Source organism: Zeus faber, assembly GCF_960531495.2.
Source record: "Zeus faber genome assembly, chromosome: 18".
Lineage (NCBI taxonomy): Eukaryota > Metazoa > Chordata > Actinopteri > Zeiformes > Zeidae > Zeus > Zeus faber.
Window position 1 is genome coordinate 6,630,565 of NC_137210.1, and position 22,994 is coordinate 6,653,558.

General features: G+C 43.0%; 1 protein-coding gene across 1 annotated transcript in view; it reads right to left on the reverse strand.

The window, feature by feature from the left end:
• Positions 1–22,994, reverse strand: part of LOC307244374 (contactin-associated protein-like 5) — a gene marked incomplete at both ends in the record, with an annotated part of 108,470 nt that overhangs the window by 5,578 nt on the left and 79,898 nt on the right. The window contains 12 exons of the mRNA XM_080019523.1: positions 129–320; positions 3,701–3,788; positions 4,115–4,248; positions 4,951–5,175; positions 9,623–9,862; positions 10,494–10,712; positions 11,435–11,605; positions 12,163–12,290; positions 12,489–12,645; positions 14,490–14,690; positions 16,906–17,025; positions 17,510–17,616. Coding sequence (XP_079875649.1) covers positions 129–320; positions 3,701–3,788; positions 4,115–4,248; positions 4,951–5,175; positions 9,623–9,862; positions 10,494–10,712; positions 11,435–11,605; positions 12,163–12,290; positions 12,489–12,645; positions 14,490–14,690; positions 16,906–17,025; positions 17,510–17,616 — 1,982 coding nt within the window. The remainder of the gene's footprint in view (positions 1–128; positions 321–3,700; positions 3,789–4,114; positions 4,249–4,950; positions 5,176–9,622; positions 9,863–10,493; positions 10,713–11,434; positions 11,606–12,162; positions 12,291–12,488; positions 12,646–14,489; positions 14,691–16,905; positions 17,026–17,509; positions 17,617–22,994) is intronic.

Genomic DNA, 22,994 nt, shown 5'->3' on the forward strand with positions numbered 1-22,994 from the left:
TCATACATTTTACTTGTCATTCTACATTGTTCTACTCTACAACAGGTGTGACAACACCTGTGCAAATACACGATGAACATAAAACAAGGTGTGGAAAAATGAATAAAAGTACATAGGAGGGTGTATACCTGATGCTTTGGACTCTGCGAGCACGCCGCAGTTGGACTCGACCAGCTGACCGCGCACGCTGACCAGGGAACTTCCCCGGTTCAGCAGCGCCGCCTTGAGCGGAGCCACGTGGTTGAACTGGACGGACGAGAGGCAGCCCACGAAGCCCTGCGAACCCGCCTGCCGCACCTCCTCGTCGGTGACATCGACCGCTGTGTTGGAAATAAATAACCAATAAGAATAAAAATAAATGGAGAAAGAAATGTTTTCGGCAGGCGTTATGACTTTTATCGATCTGGCTGGAAATGAAAAAAGCATCGAGCATTTCAACGAATTAGCCGGCGCTGCCACACGGCCAGTATTAATTAGGTTTGAATTTCACACTGCTTTTTCTAATCTATTTCTATTCCTCCTCTCCAGGCATGTATGTCACATTCATCTGCCCTTCTAAGACATGTGGCTAATCATCACAAATTTAATTAAGGAAAATGAGATTAGCTTCAGCTATTTATTTTTATTTTATTATTATTTATTGTAATTGTTTTTCATTGTGTGTTTTGTATTTACTATATATACACTACTCACAAAAAGTTAGGGATATTTGGCTTTTGGGTGAAATTTATGGAAAATGTAAAAAGTTCACGCTACAGTGATATTATATCATGAAAGTAGGGCATTTAAGTAGAAGCATGCAATGGTGATTTCCTCATCTCAAACAATTTATTGAAACAAAAGCCAACAACAGCGGTGGGTTTACCACAACAAAAAATGTCAATGTCTCAATAACTTGTCATGTGCCCTTGAGCATCAATTACAGCTTGGCAACGACGTCTCATGCTGTTCACAAGTCGACTTATTGTCTGCTGAGGCCTGGCCCCCCACTATTCTTGAAGGGCGGCCCTCAGGTCATTGAGGTTCTGGGGGACAGAGTGACGAGCCTCTACACGGCGACTCAGCTGATCCCATAGGTTTTCTATGGGATCCAGGTCTGGAGAAAGTGCAGGCCACTCCATTTGAGGTACCCTAGTCTCCAGCAGTCGTTCCTTAAGGATGCGACCTCGATGAGCTGGAGCATTGTCGTCCATGAGGATGAAATTAGACCTGTGTTGGCACAATGACTGGATTAATGATGTTATTCAGGTAGTATGGCCTTGTCACTGTACCATTCACAAAGTGTAGGGCAGTTCTGTATTGACTAGACACACCTGCCCACACTGTAACACCACCACCACTAAAGGCTCGTCTGGTGACAACAGTGGCTGATGCATAGCGCTCTCCTTGACGTCTCCAACATCATTGGCGGCCATCATTTCTGCCCAACGTGAATCGACTTTCATCAGAGAACATCACTGAGGCCACTGGTCCCTTGTCCAACGTAAATGCTCCCTGGCCCATGCAAGACAATGATGCCTGTGCCTGGTGGTGTGGTCAGGTACCCTTGCAGGTCGTCTAGCACGTAGACCACGCTGATGTAAATGGTTTTGAATGGTCTGACGTGACACTTGGGTGCCTCTCACCTCCCTTAAATGTGCCTGGAGTTGAGTGGCATTCATCATCCGGTTCCGCAGGGCAATGTTCACAATGAAGCAGTCATCAGTGTGGGATGTGGCCAAAGGACGTCCACTTCTATGCCTTTCTGTGACTCTTCCAGTCTCTCTGTGTCTCTGTTGCAACCTGCTGATGACACTCTGTGACACTCTAAGCTCAGTGGCCACTTCCCTCTGAGAACATCCTGTTTGAAGCCTCACAATGGCGAGGTACTGTTGATCAATTGTTAGGTGTCGTCTTGGTCTCATGATGTCAAAATGTGAACAGCATGATGAAGAGGTCTGTTTAAATACCAATTCTAATTGAACCAGGAAATGTATTGGTCGATTCATGGATCAAACACCTGTTGTGAATTTTGCCGTTCAGCTCCTTGTTAGAGAACAGCAAGTTGTGCAGAAAGTACTGAAACATTGAACAGTTGGACACGTGCATTCAAAAGTTTAGAGAAGGTCAAATTAAGTTCACCTGTAAAGGTTATAGTGCATTTTAGGTACATCCTGAAATTTCACCCGAAAGCCGAATATAGCGTATATACATACAAATTATTTTTGTCTTTTTTCTTAACATCTAAAATTCTGGCTGCAAATGGCAGAGTGGGGCGGTGACAGTGAGTTTAAAGCAAGCGAATGTGAGAAATTATCACCGTATAGTGTATGATGCTATATTGAGATATGATATTTTAAGATGTGAAAATAACATGATCACTGTACAGAGAATCCTTGGGAGTGTCTCCCAGTGTGTGTGTGTCAGACCATTAACAGCATTAGGGAACGATAAAAATAAATGATCTCATTGTTTTAGCTCCTCCATTTTTAACCAAGCACCAGGGTCACACAAACCGGATATTATTATTATTATTATTATTATTATTATTATTATTATTATTATTATTACTATTATTATTATTGTTATTATCATTATTATTATTACCATCATCATCATTATTAAAATAAACCTTTCATCGAATTGCTTTGAAATCTATTATTAACATCAATTTCCCAAAGGTGGCAATTTATAGGGAGCAACGTGGCCCGCGCAAAACCCGAAGATAATCGCCACCTTGTTTATGTTTGGAGTATTTTATCTCATGGCCCGGGCATTCATTTTGAACTTAATAGATCCCTGGGAGACATAACCCAGCCAAGGCGGTAAAAGTCTTTCCTTTTGATCTTTGGGAGTACATATTGTAAATAAAAAGAAAAAAAAAAAAGATGAGGCTGTTGTGTTGTTGTGGCGAAGTCAAATGAGCTGAGCTGTTTACCCACTTGATGTGGCTTTAAGATACGAGAGAAGTCTTATCTGGGGAGCAATACTGCCCAAAATCCAATATAATGGCCCCCCCCGACGCCGGAAGTGAGCCCCTCGCTTCGGCTGTGCGTCAGTGCTTATATATTTTTTCTGTTTTTCCAATTACAACTGCTTCCATGGAGTCGAGTCAAATACCAGCAAAAGAAAAACCCTAAAGATAGATTCTAATGTCACAGCTTTTGTGAATGACAATCCATTATCTGCCTATCGACGAGCATCTGCGTTTGACGACTTCGGGAAACGAATGCGACGAAACAATCTATATTTATCCGCAAGTTTATCATTTCGCCCAAACAGGTCTCACCTCTTGTGAGAACAGGGTAAGGGTTTTGCTTTGAAATGCAAATGATGTTGTCAATTAGCATAGATTTGCTCGTTCCCAGAGCTATTGTGAGTCTCAGCGTACAACAAATGAGGCATAATTTACTTAAGAGTTGCATTTAGTGTCTGATTAATGATCAAAGTGATGCCGTTGATTGGAGTTCGCGGGGCTTACGATAGCCTAAGACATATAATGGCATTTAAAAATAATAAAATAAAAATCTCCCCTTCAAAATTGAAACGGCGCTCCGTGATATGGAAGGTCACGCTTCTTCATCGAAGCTTCTGCAGCCGTGTCCTATTTCAACAACAACCCGAACAACACAACGACGACCTTGAGAGCGGCCCTACCGCCCTTTCATCATTTTGAAAAAAACGCTGAAATGTTCACTCCTCATTCCTGACGGGGCCTCACCTGTGACTTTCCCCAAAGTCAGTGATTTGATTGAGATTAACTCGGCGTCGGATGACAGACCGTACCTGAGGTCCGTGTCCTTGTCAATCTGGATGAGGGAGAGACGGGGGGGAGGGGCAAACGTGTAAAAAGGCTGCATCACGGTCGGCTGCTTAGGCCTCCGGCTTTACCAACACATCTTTTTATTGCGTGTTTGTCAGGATGACACGTCCGGCGTGATTCATTCTTCACCCGGTCCAAGGGGCGCGGGGCAAATATTCCAGCCTTTTATTAGGTCTTTGCTGTTACAATCTCATTTATACCGCTGCGAAACTCCACGACAGATATCCATCACTCTTTTGTCGCGGCTATTCTCGTTCACGTGCCGTAAATTCCGGTCCGCGTGGTGGCACCACGTATAAATTCATTCCCCACCTGTGCGTAGATGTCTCTTCCATCCCGGTGGATTCGGATGCGGTGGAGGTGTCCGTCCGCCAAGCTCCCGGGGGAGACACTGAACACGTCGGGCCTCCGGTCCTTGTGGAGGCGGTACCAGACCTGGAGGGACCCTGAAATACGACATACGCGATAACATACTACAAAGTACATGTTCGGACTGTTGTCCAGACATACTACATGGTCTTTATATACTATATACGTATACAGTTTATAAGGGCTGTCAAACGATCAACATAATGAGTTGTGATTAATCGCATGAAATTAATCGCAATTAATCTCAATTTTGACATTTCCACAAATTTGACCTTAAAGAACGATTTTTCGATTTAAAAAGCCGTGCATAGAGTTATAGCCATACTATGATTTGATTATTGAGGACAGAAACACAAAATAATCTTCTATCAAAATATTCAATGACCTTTTCCCCATAAACAAGCTGCCATCGCGCTCCTGTTCCTTTGCACTTAGCCAGCCGCTAAGACAAACAATGCTGTCTGCAGAAAATCCGATATTAAAGCATGGAAAACAATAAAATAACACATTTTGATAACCTCTCAGATATGAAAAGTCTGGGTAACATGAAGCCTTTCATATTAAAACATTTTTAATTTGATTGTAGGTTAAGTATTGCAGTCAAAGAGTTATTGCACTTTGTAAACTGTGTTGTGTCACTCTGTAGACGGTCCCTAGCACGCCATTGAAACAGTGTCTCTCAGCTCTGTCGCTGTCCGTAGAGTAGTTGTCGGAGAATATCTGTAGAATATTTTTTTTGTTACATTTCTCCTAGTATTCAATTTAAAGTGGGAGAGTACCGTTTCTGGCCAGGATGACGGCGATGTACTGGCGGCTGAAGGTGCTGACTGTCAGCAGCATGGCGGGGCTCTGCACGGTGAGGAAGCTAAAGGCCACGTTCTCCCTGGCCCGGCTGCTCTCCCTAGAAACGCTGGACGCCTGCGAGCTTCGGTTCTGCATCACCGAGAAGGGCTCCTGGAAGGTGTAGGTCACCGAGGACTCCCTGTCAAAGGACACAGACACCTCTGGAAAACACAAGAGGAGGAGAGAAGGGGGGCGGCATTACTAAATCTGTCAACTCCGCTCTTTCATTAAAACCAAATCCCGGTCAATTACCTCGTTCGATTTGGCGCCGCTCCTCGATGAGCCGATGAACATTAATTAAGGATTAGATGACTGACTTAAAACGCTGATATTATTGACGGAAATTACCTGGAAAATCCTCCGCTGAAGGTATATGTAGATGGGTAATTTTCAGTCATTATTCCTTCCATAGTGATAAAGGCCTGATAAAGACTAACTTTGATCCTCCCAGACTGTCTTATCGAGACCAGAGTTTCCGTGAGAAAAAATTGGTGCTGGCCAACGTGTGCAGGAAGATTTCAATGTCCGGGACACATGTGAGCAATTCTGGCCAAATATTATCAGTTTATTGAGCTTAAAAACAACTGATAGGCTGTATAAAGAATGATATCATCAAGGCATGTAGATATATCATATTTGTTATTGAAAAGTAGGCTACTTTTACCCCGTCAATAGACTCACATGCATAGCGCTATTTTAAAAATAAATCAATTTTATGCCAGCCTACGTCCATTGGGGCAACATGTATACACAAATAATTTCCTTCAGCCTTAGGCCTATATATTCTCAAGTAAAATAAATCTGAATAAAATTTATTTGTAAACAAACAAAAAATGACATGTAGGCCTATCTGGCTCAAAATATTTAAATTATGGCATGTTGCTGCCGACTTGATATCAAATAATTTTCATTCACTATAGGCCTTTTCTCAGATAAATATAACAAAATAGAATAAAAACTCTTTGAAAAGAAACAAAAAAATACATGTGAGCCAGTCGTAATGTAAGTAAGAAGTGAACACGAAGGAACAAGTGCAGCTGCATTAATAAGCATTTCAATTAAATACAATTTTGATAAAATCATAAACAAAATAAATATGGCTAGTCGGCCTAAATAAAAAATAAATATAAAAGATTGTGGTGTTGCCTGTTTTCGTCGGCACATCTCTTCGACATATTTTACAAAATGAATATTCACTGTCTGCTTTGGGTTGTACTTATATCCCCATTATCCCCAAAAACGACAAACGATTGATGTATGTGACCGGCATTTGTGAACGATACATCATCTTTCTCCTTCTCCTCCGGGTTGCTATACTTTGGACGCTGCCCCTCTGTCTTCACTGCCCTGTGTTTACAAACGCCTACCAACGCGGGAGGGGGCGGGTTTTCTTCCTATATCGACAAACCTAATTGGCTAGAGGTGAAAGGTCAGCTTGAGATCGTCCAAATCGATTGGCTTTTGGCCAACGCATCTATAAATGACCAAATCTGCGCAAGACTTTATCGAAATGATCAAGCTCATTTTAATTTGACACTGAGGTAAAAAATGTTGTGATAATTATCGTTATCGTTTTATCGGCCAGCACTATTTGTGCTTCCAGGGAATTATTTTCCCCGGTAATAATGACCGGAGAGATTTAAATATGAACGTCAAAAAACAGTAATTACCGAGAAGGGAAACTCTGATCAAGACATTTGACATCGACTCCCTCTGACATCAAAAGTCTCCATTCGGCCTGATCTGCCACTCAGAACACCAGCGATCCTGACATGCCCCACGACTCCACCCGGCCAAACAGAATACCCCATTACAAGGGGAACATCCGCTTTTTTTCTCGGTTGAATGCACTTGCTTGAATACAAACAGGTAGATCCTCTCCATCTGACTTGTGACTTTTTTGTCCACAATAGTTTCATCACAGGCCATGGATTTTGGAGACAGGAACGCAGAGGCACCCTACTAAATTCCTGCCACGTTCAACATGACAGAGAGTGAACATTTAAATAACAGGCAACTTTTTGGGGGGCCTGCTTCTGACGGTGTAAGGACTAGTGGCATGTAGAAGTCTCATCACTTCGTCCCAGGCTTCTAGTTCTTTTGAAACGGATATTTGCTGTCCCACCGCCACAAATTCGACAGGGTAGAAGACTTCTGGAGTCATTTGCTGGTGGAGAAATTGAGGCTTTCAGTTTGCCGGTTCTGCAATTTTTGCAATATAAAATAATGCAATTCCAGACCTAAAGAATAGTTGTGGAAAGCTCTCTGCTGAACGATTCCCATCCCAGTCACCTTTCCCAGTCCAACTGCTCACCTCAATTTTTATAGTAGGATGTTATTATAATACATTTTAATTAAATAATTACGACATTTCTGATGCAAATTTTCAGTTTTTAGTGGTGGCACAGACATTTTCTTTATTACAAAGTCTGTCAAAGTCAGCTTTAGCATCATTACAACTAAAGTTTGATAGGAAATTGCGATGTGCTGCAACACTATAAAAGATGACAAAATGCCATGTTAAAATATCACGTCAAAGAGTGAATGAGAATAGGAATATAGGCTCCTCTGGAATTGTTAAGACTTCGACATGACTTGGATAGACCTCCTCGTAGAAAGTAGAGGCTCAAAGCGGGAGGATACAATTCCCCAATAAGTACCCAATAATGGTGAAGGCCTTTTCTGGTGGAGTTTTATAGCTTGAGAAGAGAGAGGGGAGAAAGCGACACGTAATCCTGTATGCAATCATGACTCCTGTGAGACTCCTCAGAGAACAAGCCAGCATACGACACCTTGAGAGAGGAATTTCACACCCTCTCTACAACAGACCTGAAAAAACGGGACCATAGCTTTTTCCATACACTCCAAGCTTTCTTAAGATGCCTCAAAAACTCCAATCTTCGATGTGCTGTGTGGTGGTAGTACTCCTCATTCCACTTTCCTAAATTCTATGACCATCTCCTTAGTTTTCCTAATATGAAGCCATCAATTATTTTGGTCACACCACCACCACAAAAGCTCCTTTCAGTACGCAGCTTCCTCATCACCAGTGATTAACCTGACCACAGTGATATCATCTTCAAATTTAATAGTTCAGCCGAATCGTCATTAATCAAAACTGACTGAGAAAGGCAGCAACCCTGAGGAGCACTCATGCTGATGGTGAGTGGTTTGGAAAACTTATTATGAACCATTCGCTGCCTATCTTTTAAATAAATTCAAATGCTAACGCACATTGGTTCATTCGGGGTGAATCAACGTCACCTTGCCGATTGCACATTGTAAGCGAAGTGTACACATGCAGTATATGACTGGATGTACATATGATATAGGGGCGCCTCCAGATGCTTTCAAACATTGTGTGAATGAAGGGAAACTGCCTTGGCTAAGACCTATTCTCCCTGTAGGCAAATTGGTGCTTGACTTTTGCAGCAATTATTCAAATGCCTTAATTACCATTGGAGGTAAAGACCACCGGCCTGTAATCATTTAAACATGTTTAAATGCTTAAATGATAGCTGTTTTTGGAGCAGGTGCTACTTAAAAACTTCAAACAGGCAGGAACCAATGTTTCTGCCAGTTGAAAAAAAGTTGATTTATTAAAAACATACGTACAGTAGGTTAAGATGTGGGCTGTAACTTACCTGACCAATGTTTAAAAGTGACCACAGAGACTTGGCCCGGTCCACCTGCTTTTCTGCTTTTTAAGTAGACGTCTGACCTCATGTTCATTTATGTTAAAGTTCTCGGGACCGGCCATCTGGGCCTGTCAGTAGAAAGCGGTGAGCAGCCATACTGCCAATCATACTGCCCACTCCAAATTGTATTCTGAAATTGTGTTGAATGCTTTAGTGCAACTCATATTTTTTTAACATGATACAATGCTTGGAGATCCTTGTTAAACCAGGATTACTATTAGGCTCTCGCAAAAATGGAACGACCCGGAGGTGTGAGACACACTGACTGAAATTGAATTGCAAGAACTGAATTGCAATTGAACGTGCAACGTGAAATGAATGTATTTTCCGTGAGGATCAAATACAGTTTCAGAGCAAATTCAATTTGACGATATTACGTTCATTTTCGAGTTTAACGGAATTCAGTTCCAAATTCAGTTCCATTAAAATTAAAATTTTGCTATTTCAGATTCAGTTAAACAACAACAGTTAAACAATACAAATTCAAATTATGTGACGCAAATACATTTTTTCAATACAAATATTCAAGTTGAGCAATTCAAATTCAAATATAAATGATTCAAATGCAGTTTCCAGTGACACATATTTCTGCCCATATAACAGTCTGAAGTCTCTTTGGCAAAAGGAATACCAAGTATGTTAAGAATGGCCAAGTGGCCCACTTGGCAATATTGTAATAACACTAATCAAGAATCGGATCAAGAGCTCGCTTCGCTAATTGCCACTCTTATCTGGTGGCCTGTAACCAGAAAGTGCCTTACTAACAGTAACCCTAACCCTCAAACAAGGGTAGCCACACCCGGAAGCTAATTCCCAATCCCGCTAATGAATTTAGCGAGAAATTGAGACAATGATGATGAGATTGTTAAGAGATTAAGAGATTACGCTTAATGATAATCTTTTCTCCCACCTTCTTTGCAGGAAGGACCCCCGTAGGCCGACTGGGAGCAGTCACAGACGTAGCCGCTGTTCTTCTCGATGCAACGCCCTCGGTTGTTGCAGAGGCTGCTGGAGCCGCTGCAGTAGCCCGGGCAACCGGAGCTCACGCCGGATATTGTCTTGGCCTTCTCCTCCAAGTTGAAGTTCACACCGTTGATAGTGAGAGTCCTAATGCAGCCCAGGAAGCCTCTCTGTCTGGAGGCGGTTCCCCCTGCAAGAAGGTCATTAGTCATCTCTAAATCCTGATAACTGCACTACACAGCATCTATAACTACTTTATAATCACAATACCCTTCTAGGCTGATAAGGATTTACGACAAGACCCTTATTTAAATCAAATAAGCATCTAGCGACTCTAGAAGCACTGGAGTGTGTGAGGCCTCATTAGGGCTAAGTATGCAAATACGGAAGAATATCTATTAGGGTAAAGTATTTGGCTGACCTTTTAAGCCATTATAGCCCACAGAAACAGCAAAGCCCAAGAATGACAAATCAGAATTTATGGCCTCCAAAGATTCCATCTCTGTGCGGCTTATGGGGAATTTCTGAATCCATTCAACTGTGTAATTCTTTGGCATAACAGGAAAGTTACTGTGTAATGAAAATGAATATGAAAAAAGTAAGGATTTAATGGCAATATAATTCATACCATGACCCTCTGTGAATTTGAGGCCACCCGATGTCGTGAGATAGCCCATGGGTGGGTGAAAATGCTAACAAATAACTGCAGAGCGTAGCATTATGAGTGTTGGGGGAAGGCCATTTTTGAAAGGCTGCTTCATGAGATAAATGACCGTCTGCATGCAGGGAGCAGTCCGGTAGAGGCTTAGGCCGGGCCTTACCCACAAACAGCTGGCTGTTGAGCCGCAGGCGGATGTGTCCGTCGGACGGCGCCTCCTGGAGGCGCAGGGGCAGCTGGTCCACCTGCAGCGAGGCCTCCTTCACGCTGCGCTCTGCCCTCACGAAGTGCCACTGCCTGTCATTCAGGGGCACGTGGGACTTGACGCTCAGGACCACCGGCCCGTTGCCCACCTCAAAGGAGAACGTCACCACGGAGGGAGCTGGGGAGGGAAGGGTGCAGGCGGAGGTTCCAGACGGACCGGCAAAAGAAATGGAAGATAGGACGAAAGAAAGTTCTCCATTTTCAAGAATCTTCCTCTCTTGGTTGTCTCTTTTCAGATACATTACAGTCTGTACAACTCATTGTGAATGGTCAAACAAGGGATGCTGAATCATGCTTAGTAATTTATTAGCATTTGTGCTTAAGCACAATCTTGGAAATACATATATCATTGTACTGAATATGTGCACATGTGGTCTATATGTGCATGGTGTGGTGGAATTATGAACCTATGGAAACAAGATCTTCATGTTGCGGCCACATCTTAACAACATGTGGGAACGAGCTCCGTATGTTGGGGTTTGGCGGTTATCAGCTTCTGTTGTTTTGGGACACAAGTTTGGTCTTCTTCGTTCCCTTTCATTCATAGGAACAGGAAGGTAGTATCTAAAACATGCTGCTCATGGATTCTCTCTTTTTGTTTTTGTGTGCATGCACGTCTTAGATATAGCGGTCAGGCATATTTCAATCACAGCACACTTTTCGTCTTAATGTCCTTTTGTATTGTAGGGGTTTTGGGGTCGGGCTTAACGATACTTAAATAGGTAGACCACATTTGTTATTGAACCTTAAAAAAATGCCCTAAAACTGTAGATGTCAGTCAACCGTTGCTCTTTGCTCATGCTCAACTCACTGCATCTCAATGCTTAACGTTCCACTCACAGCTGAGCTCCATGCGGATGAAGTCTTTGAGGCCCAGGTTCTCCAGGAAAATCCCTGAGGGGGCACCGGTCTTGAAGTAGAAGGAGATGTCGGAGCCCAGCTCAGCCTGAAGGGTGGGGAAGTGCAGGTAGGAGGATTCCTGGTAGAAGGAGGCGGCGTTCCATATAGACTCTGAAAAAGGAACACAAAACACCAAAAGGAAAGAAGAAATTACGGTGCAACGGTAAAGGGGAGAGGCGAACATTAGGTAGGAGAATGAATTTATTCACCAGAAACTCCTGCCAGACCAAGAGTGGAAAATAAAAGGCTGTAGTCAAGGTTTCACATAATCTGTTTCCTAGACTTTGTAAAATGGGCTGGTTGAACGTGGTTTTGAGGAAAAAGCTAAAACATAAAACAGTAAAGCCAAAGAAATATAGCCCTTGAAGATCTTCTGTGATATGCAGATGACAGATTTTTTTGCCTTCAAGCAGGTGGCAGGGTCACGAAAGGGCGTACATGTCAAATGGTGTGGACGTTGAATGTCCGAGTCTGAGCAGACACCCCGCAGGCAAGTGAAGTAACACATACATAGGGAATGTTGTCTGAAGCACAGAAATCCATCTGTGAGTATAGCAGGGCATCTGAGACAACGTTTCATAATCCCCAGGCCGGTAATGAGAAGCGGCAAATCAAATAAATGATATGAGAAGCATGGCCGCGCGAAAATGTTCCAACGGATCACCTACTGTCTCCATAACAACGCAGCGGGCCGACGCGGTAGACTGCCTCGGAGCCCGTTCGGTTGGTGTCTCCAATCACGATCTGGCTCATAGGCAAGTGGTCCTTGTAGGAGAGGACTCCTGTGTCATTAGTCCTGTAATAAATAGCGAAAGGATGATTGAAAACATTGGGGGAGGTGTTGGGGAACATTGTCCCTTTTCTGCCTCCGGCGTATAAAACAAAGTGACAATTCCAGCCGATCTGGAGAAAAGTACATTGGAGGAGAAGTGGTCGATAATACATATCAACATCCCCCGGGGAGACGGGAGCAAGATCAAGACGTTTCACCCACCATTTGTTGGCGTCGGCGTCGCAGTTGCAGAAGTAGTTGATGTCCAGGCAGCTCTCCTCCAGACCGCATGAGCACTGCTGGACTCCGGGCAGGAAGCCTCCCCAGTAGGTCCTCCTCTCCCCTCCCTGGTCCACCCACCAGGACAGCGGGGTGCCATCTGCCAACACACCATTTAATATATTTTGCAAGAGCCCCGGCTCGGTTTAGCCTGTGAGGAGCAGCCGCAGTCTGTTGGTAAATTTGCCAGGCGGGGTTTGTTTGTCGAGTGGGCACAGCATGTCGTCCGTCAGCCACCGTTCATTTTCTTTAACAAGCTTAAGTGGGCCCCCGATCCTGGGGCCTGAATTACAAATGCCGCGGAGGAGGTGAGGCAGTCGTTCACTTTAGCAGTGTCTCCCACTAAAAGGCGCGTCGAGCTAACAGGGTCCAGGCACCGGGTAAATGCAGCTTGTTAATGAAAACTGGGATTTCAAGGACTATTTTAAATAAAGCATTTGTTTGTCTTTCAAAATTGAAAATTCATTGAAAAACAAAATGATCTGCTTTTGACTCGGGTAAAATAGTCGCACCCTGCCGAGGAGGAAGGTTTGGTATTAACTAAGTTCTACAGGGACAGATCCAGGGCAACAGATGCATTTAAAAAAAAACTGCCATGCAGTAATGAGTTACTTTGAGTAATGAAGAGTATATATATGGAAAGTATACATTGGAACAGTTAAACCAGTGTTTTTACTGTTTTCTGCCAGCACACTATTTTCTTTACAATGAAATAATCCCTACCATCACAATACTACTCTGTTTACCACTAAACATGTCAGAAACATATCAAACTGAGGAGCTTTCGCCCAATTCATACTGAATGTCAATGTGATGATTTTACTGTTTGCATGCCACCGTTTGGTCCGAACTAAATGACTCTTGTGAGAATTCCATTAACAACACTGAAATGAACAGGCTCTTCTGACCGACCGTCGTTACAACAACTGAAACCAAACTGAACTTTAATCGGGTGACTCGGCAAGAAAATCATAAAAGAGTCGAACCTTTCATCAATACATTATTAGTCATTGTTTTCGGGGCTGAAACTCTATTCTGATGAATTTGTCATTTGTCAGAGAAATGACAAATTTGATGACTTATCAGGGCCTCACATGTTTGATCGTGCAACACAAACCTAATTTCGAGTTGAGTTAGGCATCTATAAAATAATTATAGATTGGGGTAAGTGGGAAGAATGCCTGGTTAATAATTCCATCACCATGAAGTCTGTAGAGCCGTGAGTCCTGGGCCTAGTGTGGAACACGGGTATTTTAATTACTGTAGTTGATCAGGCGTGGGGCCGGGGGGGGAGGGTTTACTTATCTTTACTTATGTTAAATCCAGGCGGGGCCACGACATTCAATACGGCTGTTTGTTATTTGTGAGAAAAGAAACACGTCCCCACCCCCTCCACCCGGCGGGCAGACACCGCACCTCAATTTTCACACCGAGATACGCTAAATGAATGAATGACCCAAATGAGAAACCTTAGCGGATGTAGGTGCGAAAAGCTGCATGTGTGCTTGTGTGTCTGTGTGGGTCTGAAGCGTTCAAGTAAACAACGAAGACATTTATGTTCTGTTTAATATCTGCTGGGCTGAGAATTATGCTGCGTTTTTTTTTGTCGTCGTCTTCCTCTTCTTCTTCTTCTAATTACGATCCTGTTTTTGAAGACAATGTGCGCTGACACAGCGCTCACCTCGACCATATCCAAATTTTCCGAAACGATGAGCTCATACTCGGACTTCCTGGAGCGTCACATTGACCGGAGGTTGCGTTGAGGCGCGTGCGTGGGTCATTGTTGAATAAAACACACTACGTACGGTTGGGGTTGGAGAACAAATCATCCGTAATGAACATCCGTAATCAACAACTGAATGATGTGAAGTGCAATATCCGCTTAGCCATGTGCAAAACGCTCCCAACAGAAAGGTCTAAAGAGAGAGAGAGAGAGAGACTGACCCCATGCGTTGAAGAGGCGGGACTTCCTGCAGCTGTAGAGCACTTCCTGTTGGCACTGCTCGGCTCCCGTCACTACGGCGCGCAGCTGCTCGGGCGAGGCGCTGTAGTTGAACCTCATGACGTAGGGACGGAGGAGGGAGGAGCCCCGGACCCGCACCGGAGAACTGCTGTTGTGGTTCACCAGTGTCCACACCTTCTCCTCTACACACACACACACACACACACACACACACACACACACACACACACACACACACACACACACAGGAAATTAGCACACATACATGAACACACATACACAAATACATATCAATACATACACATACATGAAAACACACACACAAACATACACACACAAAATGCAACACAAACACACACATAGACACATACAAAAGACACACAAACACACAAAATAAATATGAGCACACGCACACACAAACACACACACACACACACACACAAACAGGAAATACGCACACATACAGTACATGAACACACACACACACACACACACACAAATGAACACAAACATACACATAAACATGCACAGAAACACATACAAATACATGTGAACACACACACACACACGCACATATACATGAGCACACACAAATACACATGAACACACAGACAAACACACAAACAAACACAGAAATCTTATCAATACACACATACACACATATACATACATATGAACACACAAAATACAACACAAACACACACATAGACGCATACAAAACACACAAAATAAATATGACATACATGAACACACATACATGAACACACACACACACACACAAATGAACACAAACATGCACACAAACACATAAAAATACATGTGAACACACACACATATATGTACATGAGCACGCACAAATACACATCAACATACAGACAAACACAGAAATCATATCAATAAACACATACACACAAAATAAATATGAACACATGCAGAAACACACACATGTACAGCATACATATACAAACATACATTGCATGCACACAAAAACACACATGAACATGAACATACACACTCAAACACACACACGAATATGGACAAACACACATGAACACACATTCTCACACACAACACACACAGACAAACACGCGAACCACACTTGAACACAAACACACACACACACACACACACACACACACACACACACACACACACACACACACACACACACACACACACACACACACACACACAAGCACACACATGAATACAAACACACAAGTCCTTGTGACAGTTTTTCTCAATTGTTAACACACATTAAATGAAAACATAGGTGAGAACTCTACACACAAATTCAAACAAACACAAAAGGCCAAACTCCATGAATCTCCTGCAAAATGAAACGGCATTCCAAACACTGTTATGTCCAGTCGGCCTAGAATGGCCGACTGGTCCTTGCCAGGCTTGTGACAGGTCCGTGCTCATCTGAATTCCCACCCGCTGCGTTAATGTGTCAAAATAAATGGCAAAATTTATATAAATCTGCTTGAGGGTTTCACCTTCACGGGCCTGAATCCCTTATACATAATTAAGGTAGAATGTAGAATAGTTGTAGACTATATATATATATATACTGTATATATAATTAACGTTACACTAAGGCCTACAGCTGTTCTGCAAAGAATATGAGCTTTTGTAAAATGATGTCTGAACTTTGACCTGTAATTTCCGACGAAGTTGTAAATGGCGGCAGTGATACAGACGTGTCCTCTGCCAGGAGACGCTCTGCTCTGTTTTTGCCGTGGTCCACTCCTTCCTGCACATCCTACAGCTGCTCATCCACTCCCTATGGAGCCACGGGTGTTAGCGAGTGGCAGAGATTGAGGGAGAGATTGTTCTGTTTATGTCCCTCGCTGCGGGCCATGAGCGGCAGCCATTATTCACTGCTACAAAACCGAGCGGCATAGGATATATTTCTGTTTTTGGGGAATTTTTTTTGTTACGTGCCAGTGTGATCTGATGAGTCACTTCAAAGTGGCACGTTTATGGGACGATTGGGGCCTTTTCTGGAGGATAGCGGGGTTTAAGTACTACCGAAAAGACCGTGTCAGTACAGTATTTTTCTCTTTCTTTCTCATAGCCATTAATTCAGTCCCTGTCGTGAGGACTCATTCCGATCAGGGGGATGGAAGACGCCCGGCGCCCTCCTCTGCATGCGAGGGGGATTGGAGGGCAGATAAAATGAGCCGATCAACCGAGCTTAGACGACGACCGGGTGCAGAGATTTGCCATGTTGATCGTACCGCCTGTATGGATTATAGAAGAAAAGTCTGTTATATAATCTGCGCCATTACCCCGGCCATTAATCGCGATTAGCTCTCGGAGGGTCTAAGGGAGGGAGGCGTATTATCTAATGGCACAGGAATACGGCGCCGAGGTGCGTGGCGGGGAGCTCACGCGTCATGTTGCAATACACCCGCGTGGCCTCCAGGGGGCCGCTCCCGTCGGGATCAATGGAGTAGTAGCCCGAGGAGCTTCCCGTCAGCTTGTAGGCCTCGCAGGACGGCTCGTAGATGGCTGGCGGAAGAAATACAGAGTCAGACGTGGTTATTGAATGAAGAAGATATATGAAAATATCCATGAGATCTAAAAAAAAATGATAGTGAAAAAGCTATTTTCATTAATTCCGAAGAGAGCTTATTTTCACCCCGTAACCGATGTGACATTCACATCAAATGCCCCCGGAGCGTGAATCTCAATCAATACAAATGAGTTGCTGAAGTTTTTAAGACTTCACAGTCATGAGAAGGAAAATAGAAAGTCAAAGCGACAAATTAAAAATGCGCCTGTTATAAACCGACTTGGATGCGATTGGTCGCGATTAGTTCTGTCCTCCCCCTGTTGTGTAGTTAGGTGTGAGAACACCTCTCGCAGGTGTTCGATTTAAACTCTGAAGAAATAGCTCGCATACCTAACAACACGTTTTCACCCTTTTGATATACCGTGGTGGGAACGTGTGGTGTGACGATGAGGCGTGTCTATAGGGGGCTGGTGGACCTACAGTTGTGGCAGGTGGCTCCGGAGTACCCCGTCCCAGAGCAGTCGCAGTGGAACATGGACCAGGACTGGAAGCAATGGCCGCCATGCTCGCACAGGTTGGGGAGACACCTGCAGAAGGAAGTGGACAAAAGAAGGAAGGAATGGAGATCGTGAAAGAGACGACACGGGTCCGACTATGAAGCGGGAACGAGCGAGGTTTACTTTGCGTCGTGCCAAGTAGAAGCCTCGTGAACAAAAATGAAAAGATCAATTAACAATGTAGGTGCTGAGACAGGAGATGGAGGAGAGAGTGGAGTGGGCAGGGAGGATGGTGTTGCACTGCGTTGACACCAGTGGAATGCATTTATATCACGTCCAGGTTTGGGGTCCTCTCAAACTCAGAAAAACGTCCATAAACGCTCTGGAGCACAAGGCCGTTGCCCAGTTTCACACCCATCGCCTGATTTTCACTGAAGACTCGAGACAAGGTCGGCTCATAAAAGATACATGCTAAAGTGCCTGCTAAAAATTAATGTAGGCCATTATTTGTAGCACCGTTTCAATGGGGAGGGCGACATTAATTAACGGCGTCGCATTGGAGGGCGCCGAGGTTGACAGTTCTTATTCCCGCTGAGCCACGTTCGGGCTTTGTGTCGACTGTTCTGGCGGCACCGCACTCTTCGCTTTTCATCCCTTGCTCCGCCCGGTTACTTCTTCAAAACCAGGCGGGGGGCGGGCCCCCTTGTGCCCGCTTGTGATGATCGCATTCCTCTTGTTCTGCCGACGCCTTTGAGGGGGCCCCGCGTCCAACACGGGTGGATGTATGTGCTTGTAGGGAATGCAAATATTGATCCAGTTTCTGTCTCGCAGTCGTATTTCCATTGGTTTTTAAGCAAGTGCAGCAGGAAAAACAGGAAAACCGAGATGTAGCAAGGTCTTTTAGCTTTGTGATAAGCTTTGAGAATGATGAATACCTATATTAATGGAATGCTAATTCAATTTATCTAGATATTGATGCTAACTACAAAGCAAACTTGAATTGATCCTAATGAGATGATACAGAATTGTGAGAATTCAAACTGCATATCATGTCATGACAGTATGTATCTGTCTAGTTTGTGTTCCTTTACAGATACTATTATTATTCCTATGGATTTGTAGTAGCCTGCCCGTATCCAGTGGAAATATTTTATATTTTTTACATATGGAGAAATTGATCATTTTGACATCGCCATGGAAGATTGGCGATTGGCAATTGAAGCTTAATATTTAGGTTGTGCTTCTGTACAGGCAGCAAGGGCTGAAATCGACACAAAAAAACCCCTGCCTCATTGGCTTCTCGAACAGGTATAGTTAAACAGCAATCTCTTTCCTAAATTTTCAGGATGGCAGGTCATCCCCCAGGCCTCCATAAATTATCAATCTCAACCCCATTGTTATTATGATTCCTTTTGGCTGTATCTGTCCCTTGCGAAAGTGGTTTAAGTAAGGACTGCACCGACAACAAAGCCGCTCTAACTCCCATTTAGCCGTTAAACGCTACATTGGCAGGAGACTGTTCAGCAGCCAATGTCTCAGGTGTTGGTTTAATCATCTCGATGTGTTTCTCTTTTCTTAGATACGCGCAGAGGGCCTTTGTGAACCGCAAAATTATGCCGTCCTGGCGTGCAAAAATTTCACCTCCGTAATGAAGAGGACAATGAAGCTTTAGTGGTAATGCAGTAAGACGCAGTGGAGCAAAAAAGCCATTATCTCAGGTGACTGTGGAAGACAGTTCCTGTGCCCTGGTGCCAAAAAACCCCGAAAAGAAAGGGCAGTAGTTTGAGACAGCAAAAGTCCCCGGAGTTTTGCCGTTCTGTTCTGTTCTGTAACTTCTTTCGGCGGTCGGCGGGAACGATTGATCATCTCTGATAGCAACGCCGGCTTTCTATCTATTGTCCGCTAACTCACCACTCCGAAATAAAAAAGAGAGAAACGAGGTGCCCCGGCTTAACTTTTGGCTAATGAGCACAAGATCTGGCCGAGAGCCACGGAGATCTGCTCAATGTCCCCCAACACAAGATGAGAAATGAGAAATGGCCGCCTTTCTTCTATTGCGTAAGAACCTGCAACAGGTTTTTCTGAACAGTAATTCTTTACAGTTAAACGATGGTTCGTTGGTATTGTTTGTTCATTTCCTTAATTTTCCACAAAATCTAAGCAGCAAAAGTATAGAAATACATAATTAATTTAAAATATGTATGTAGATAGTACATGTTTATTACACAGGCCTGTGAAATATTACATTCTGATTGGTCAATAGCGGAATCAGTGGTCAGTCATTTCTGAATAATGACCGCTGTCTGTTAATAATGAATGTAATAAATATAATATAATTATTTGTCATGGTTAACCACATCTCTCTGCCTTGTTTCACTCCGCCTACATGCTAATGCTACTAGCTATGGTGAGGCTACATACTGTAGAGACTACATTTGGAGACTTAAAGAGATGAATATGGATATGTCCAAGTGTCACATTAGTAACAGTAAAAAGCTTAGGTCATATGAAGGGTGACGGTTTTGATGTCGCGCGAATAGTTAGCCACGTTGTTGTGGACTATTTTTCTTAGCAGATGTTTTGCGGTCACCACACGCACCGAAGCGAGAGGCATACTGGTTATGAAGCCATTTCTATTCAATATTCCTTAAAGTATTCTTTTATGTAGAAAGTAGTCATGTTCAATAAGCGACATAATGTGCAGCCAAACATTCATGCCTGAAAAATAACCTCCTTATTTTGCCAAAAAAGGCAGACTGGCCGATATCCCCTACAGACAGTCATTCTGAATTCTATTCTCAAGATATTCTCAAGTTACTATCATTTCATGTGAAATGTGTTATTTGAGTTCAATTCAAAAGTTGTCGTAGCGGTCTTTACTTCTCAATAGGGCTAAGGTGTCACATCACAGAGGCATTTAATGTAGGTGACATTTTGCTTCAATGGCCGCCCGTATCCAATTTAAGTTGCCACAAAAAATAAAAGAATGACGTTCTGGCTGTTAGCGACTTTCCGAGGATACGATATCACACGCTGAATATCAAGCCCAAAATACAACAAGAAGGGAAATGAAGGTTAAGTGACTGGGGTCAGCGTACTCATCTCTGAAACTGCCAGATGAGACGTCACAAGAAGAAGTTGGATGGCAAGTAGGGTAGGCGTTCTTTTGAAGAAGCTTGGCACCATCCATGAGCCTGTTTGTTGTTCTGTTTTTGCATATTCATTCGGACGCCTCCTTCTTTCTGTACATAATATGTCAGGAGGATTTACCAATAAAACCAAAAAAAATAACAGAACAATTTAATTTAAGTTTGTTTTTTTTACACTTTAAAACTTTGCCTTTTTGGGCAATAATTCTGGATTTGGGCTATTACTCTGCTATGCTATTGTAGAGGAGGACTCTGTTGTGGACTATATAGGTTTGGTGTTGGCCCAGTAATGCAGTATCTCACTCCCAGGACATCAGTCAAAATGCATGGAGCCATGGAGGGGCATTTAGCTACTTTAATTCAAGGCAAGGTCGTTTGGTAAATAACATATCTCAACTATGTCAAACATTAATTGTAGGTATTTAAATATATCTGCCAATATATAATACGTATTTAGTTAATAAACGCGAGGAAACATGAACAAACGTGAATAAGGCCTTTGTATTCAATATAAACTGTAGATAATTGTAAACGCAAGAGGGAGCTAACTCTCCTGGCATGTGGCTCACCCCGCTAACAGGCTAACTAGGCCCGCTAGCACAAAGCTAACCGACTAGCCGAACGCTGCGCTAAGCATTCCTATATACAAACTCCGACCAAAAACTTTTTTTTACAAATAACATTCAACAGGCAGGTTCAGTGACACAGTGAAGACTTCATAACTTCTTGTCAATGACGTACAACATTAGAGACCAGACGTACTCCTATGGGACACAGCTTTTCTGAATTACTGCTTAACCTTTCACCTCTAACCTCTGACCCGGATGACACGTTAACCCGGAATTAGAGAGCGGTAACTAGAACACCGGTAACTAGAACACCGGTAACTAGAACACCGGTAACGACACCGAACAGCAGGCTTGCACTCTGGCGGTATTCACCACGGCAAAATGTAAGTAAATAAACAGTTCATGATTATCGAATGTTGAACGAAACCGCCTGCACATTTCTAACAACTATTATACTGTACTATTTCATGTTGTATTATGTTATACCGTGTAATTATACCACCTTATTACCATATTATCACACTACTATTGTGGTGGTCCGATGAACAGAGACGGACGGGACTACATAATTCCATAAACCCTTAGTGCCAGTATTAACCTTAGCCCCGTTAGGAAAGGTCCCAGTCTGACCTGCGTCTTTTCTGCGTTTTGTTCAATTGACGTGTGAATAAAGCAGCTGCGGCTGTCGGCTGCGAAATAAGTTGTGTTTATTTGCACAAACATTATACTATACAATTTTATATCCTGCTATATTGTATTATACTATAGTACTGTCATTATCAGAATCAGAATGTGTCTATTCAGCCGAGTGCATTTTCACATACAGTGGTACCTCGGCTTACAACTGCATCTACTTACGACTAATCCAAGATACGAGGAGCGATCGTCGCGGAAAATTGTATCGACTTGCGGACGACTGCTCCAACATACAAGCGTGGAAATTAACAGTTACAGTTTACAGTCAGCGGCCAGTCAGCAGCCAGTCAGCTGCCCGTCAGCAGCCAGTCAGCAGTCAGTCAGCGGGCAACCTACATGGTGTGTGCATGTAGTTCGTGGCTTATCGATATTTTTTTCATATTTACTGTGTTTGTGCTGTGTATTTTGTTTATTTTCACCCTTCATGATTTCATCATTTATATGGGAAAAAAATGCTTCGACATACGACTGTTTTAACATACGACCGTTCTTATAGAACGAATTACAGTCTAAGCTGAGGTACCTCTGTACTAGGAATTTGTCGTGGTGAAGATTGGTCTATTTCTGTACAGATAAAAAAATCTATAGATAAACAAAAATAGAAAGATTGAAAGGGGACCTATTATGCTTGTCCTTATTTTCTGTCATATATATATATATATATATATATATATATATATATATAATATTACAATATGGTATATTCATATAAGACGTGGCCAAAGTGTCAACAAAATGATCGCTGTGAACATTACGCTCCAGCTTCAGCCCGCTCTGAACGCTCGGTTTTCAAAAAATTGTTTCTACTCTCTGCAACAGCTGATGTCAGCTCGTCACAGATTTATTTATGTGGTCATTGGCTCCATTGATTCGCTGTGAGGATCCAAACAAAACCATTAAAAAATGTTATTGTAAAGTTTTTATTAAAGATGAATTAATGAATGTATTAATTCATTTCATTTTCCTTTTTTTTAACCTATGCTGTCAGCATGCTGGACAACAACACAGAGTATTTGTATGTCATTGTATCTAGGCCAGAGTTAGTTTGCAAGTG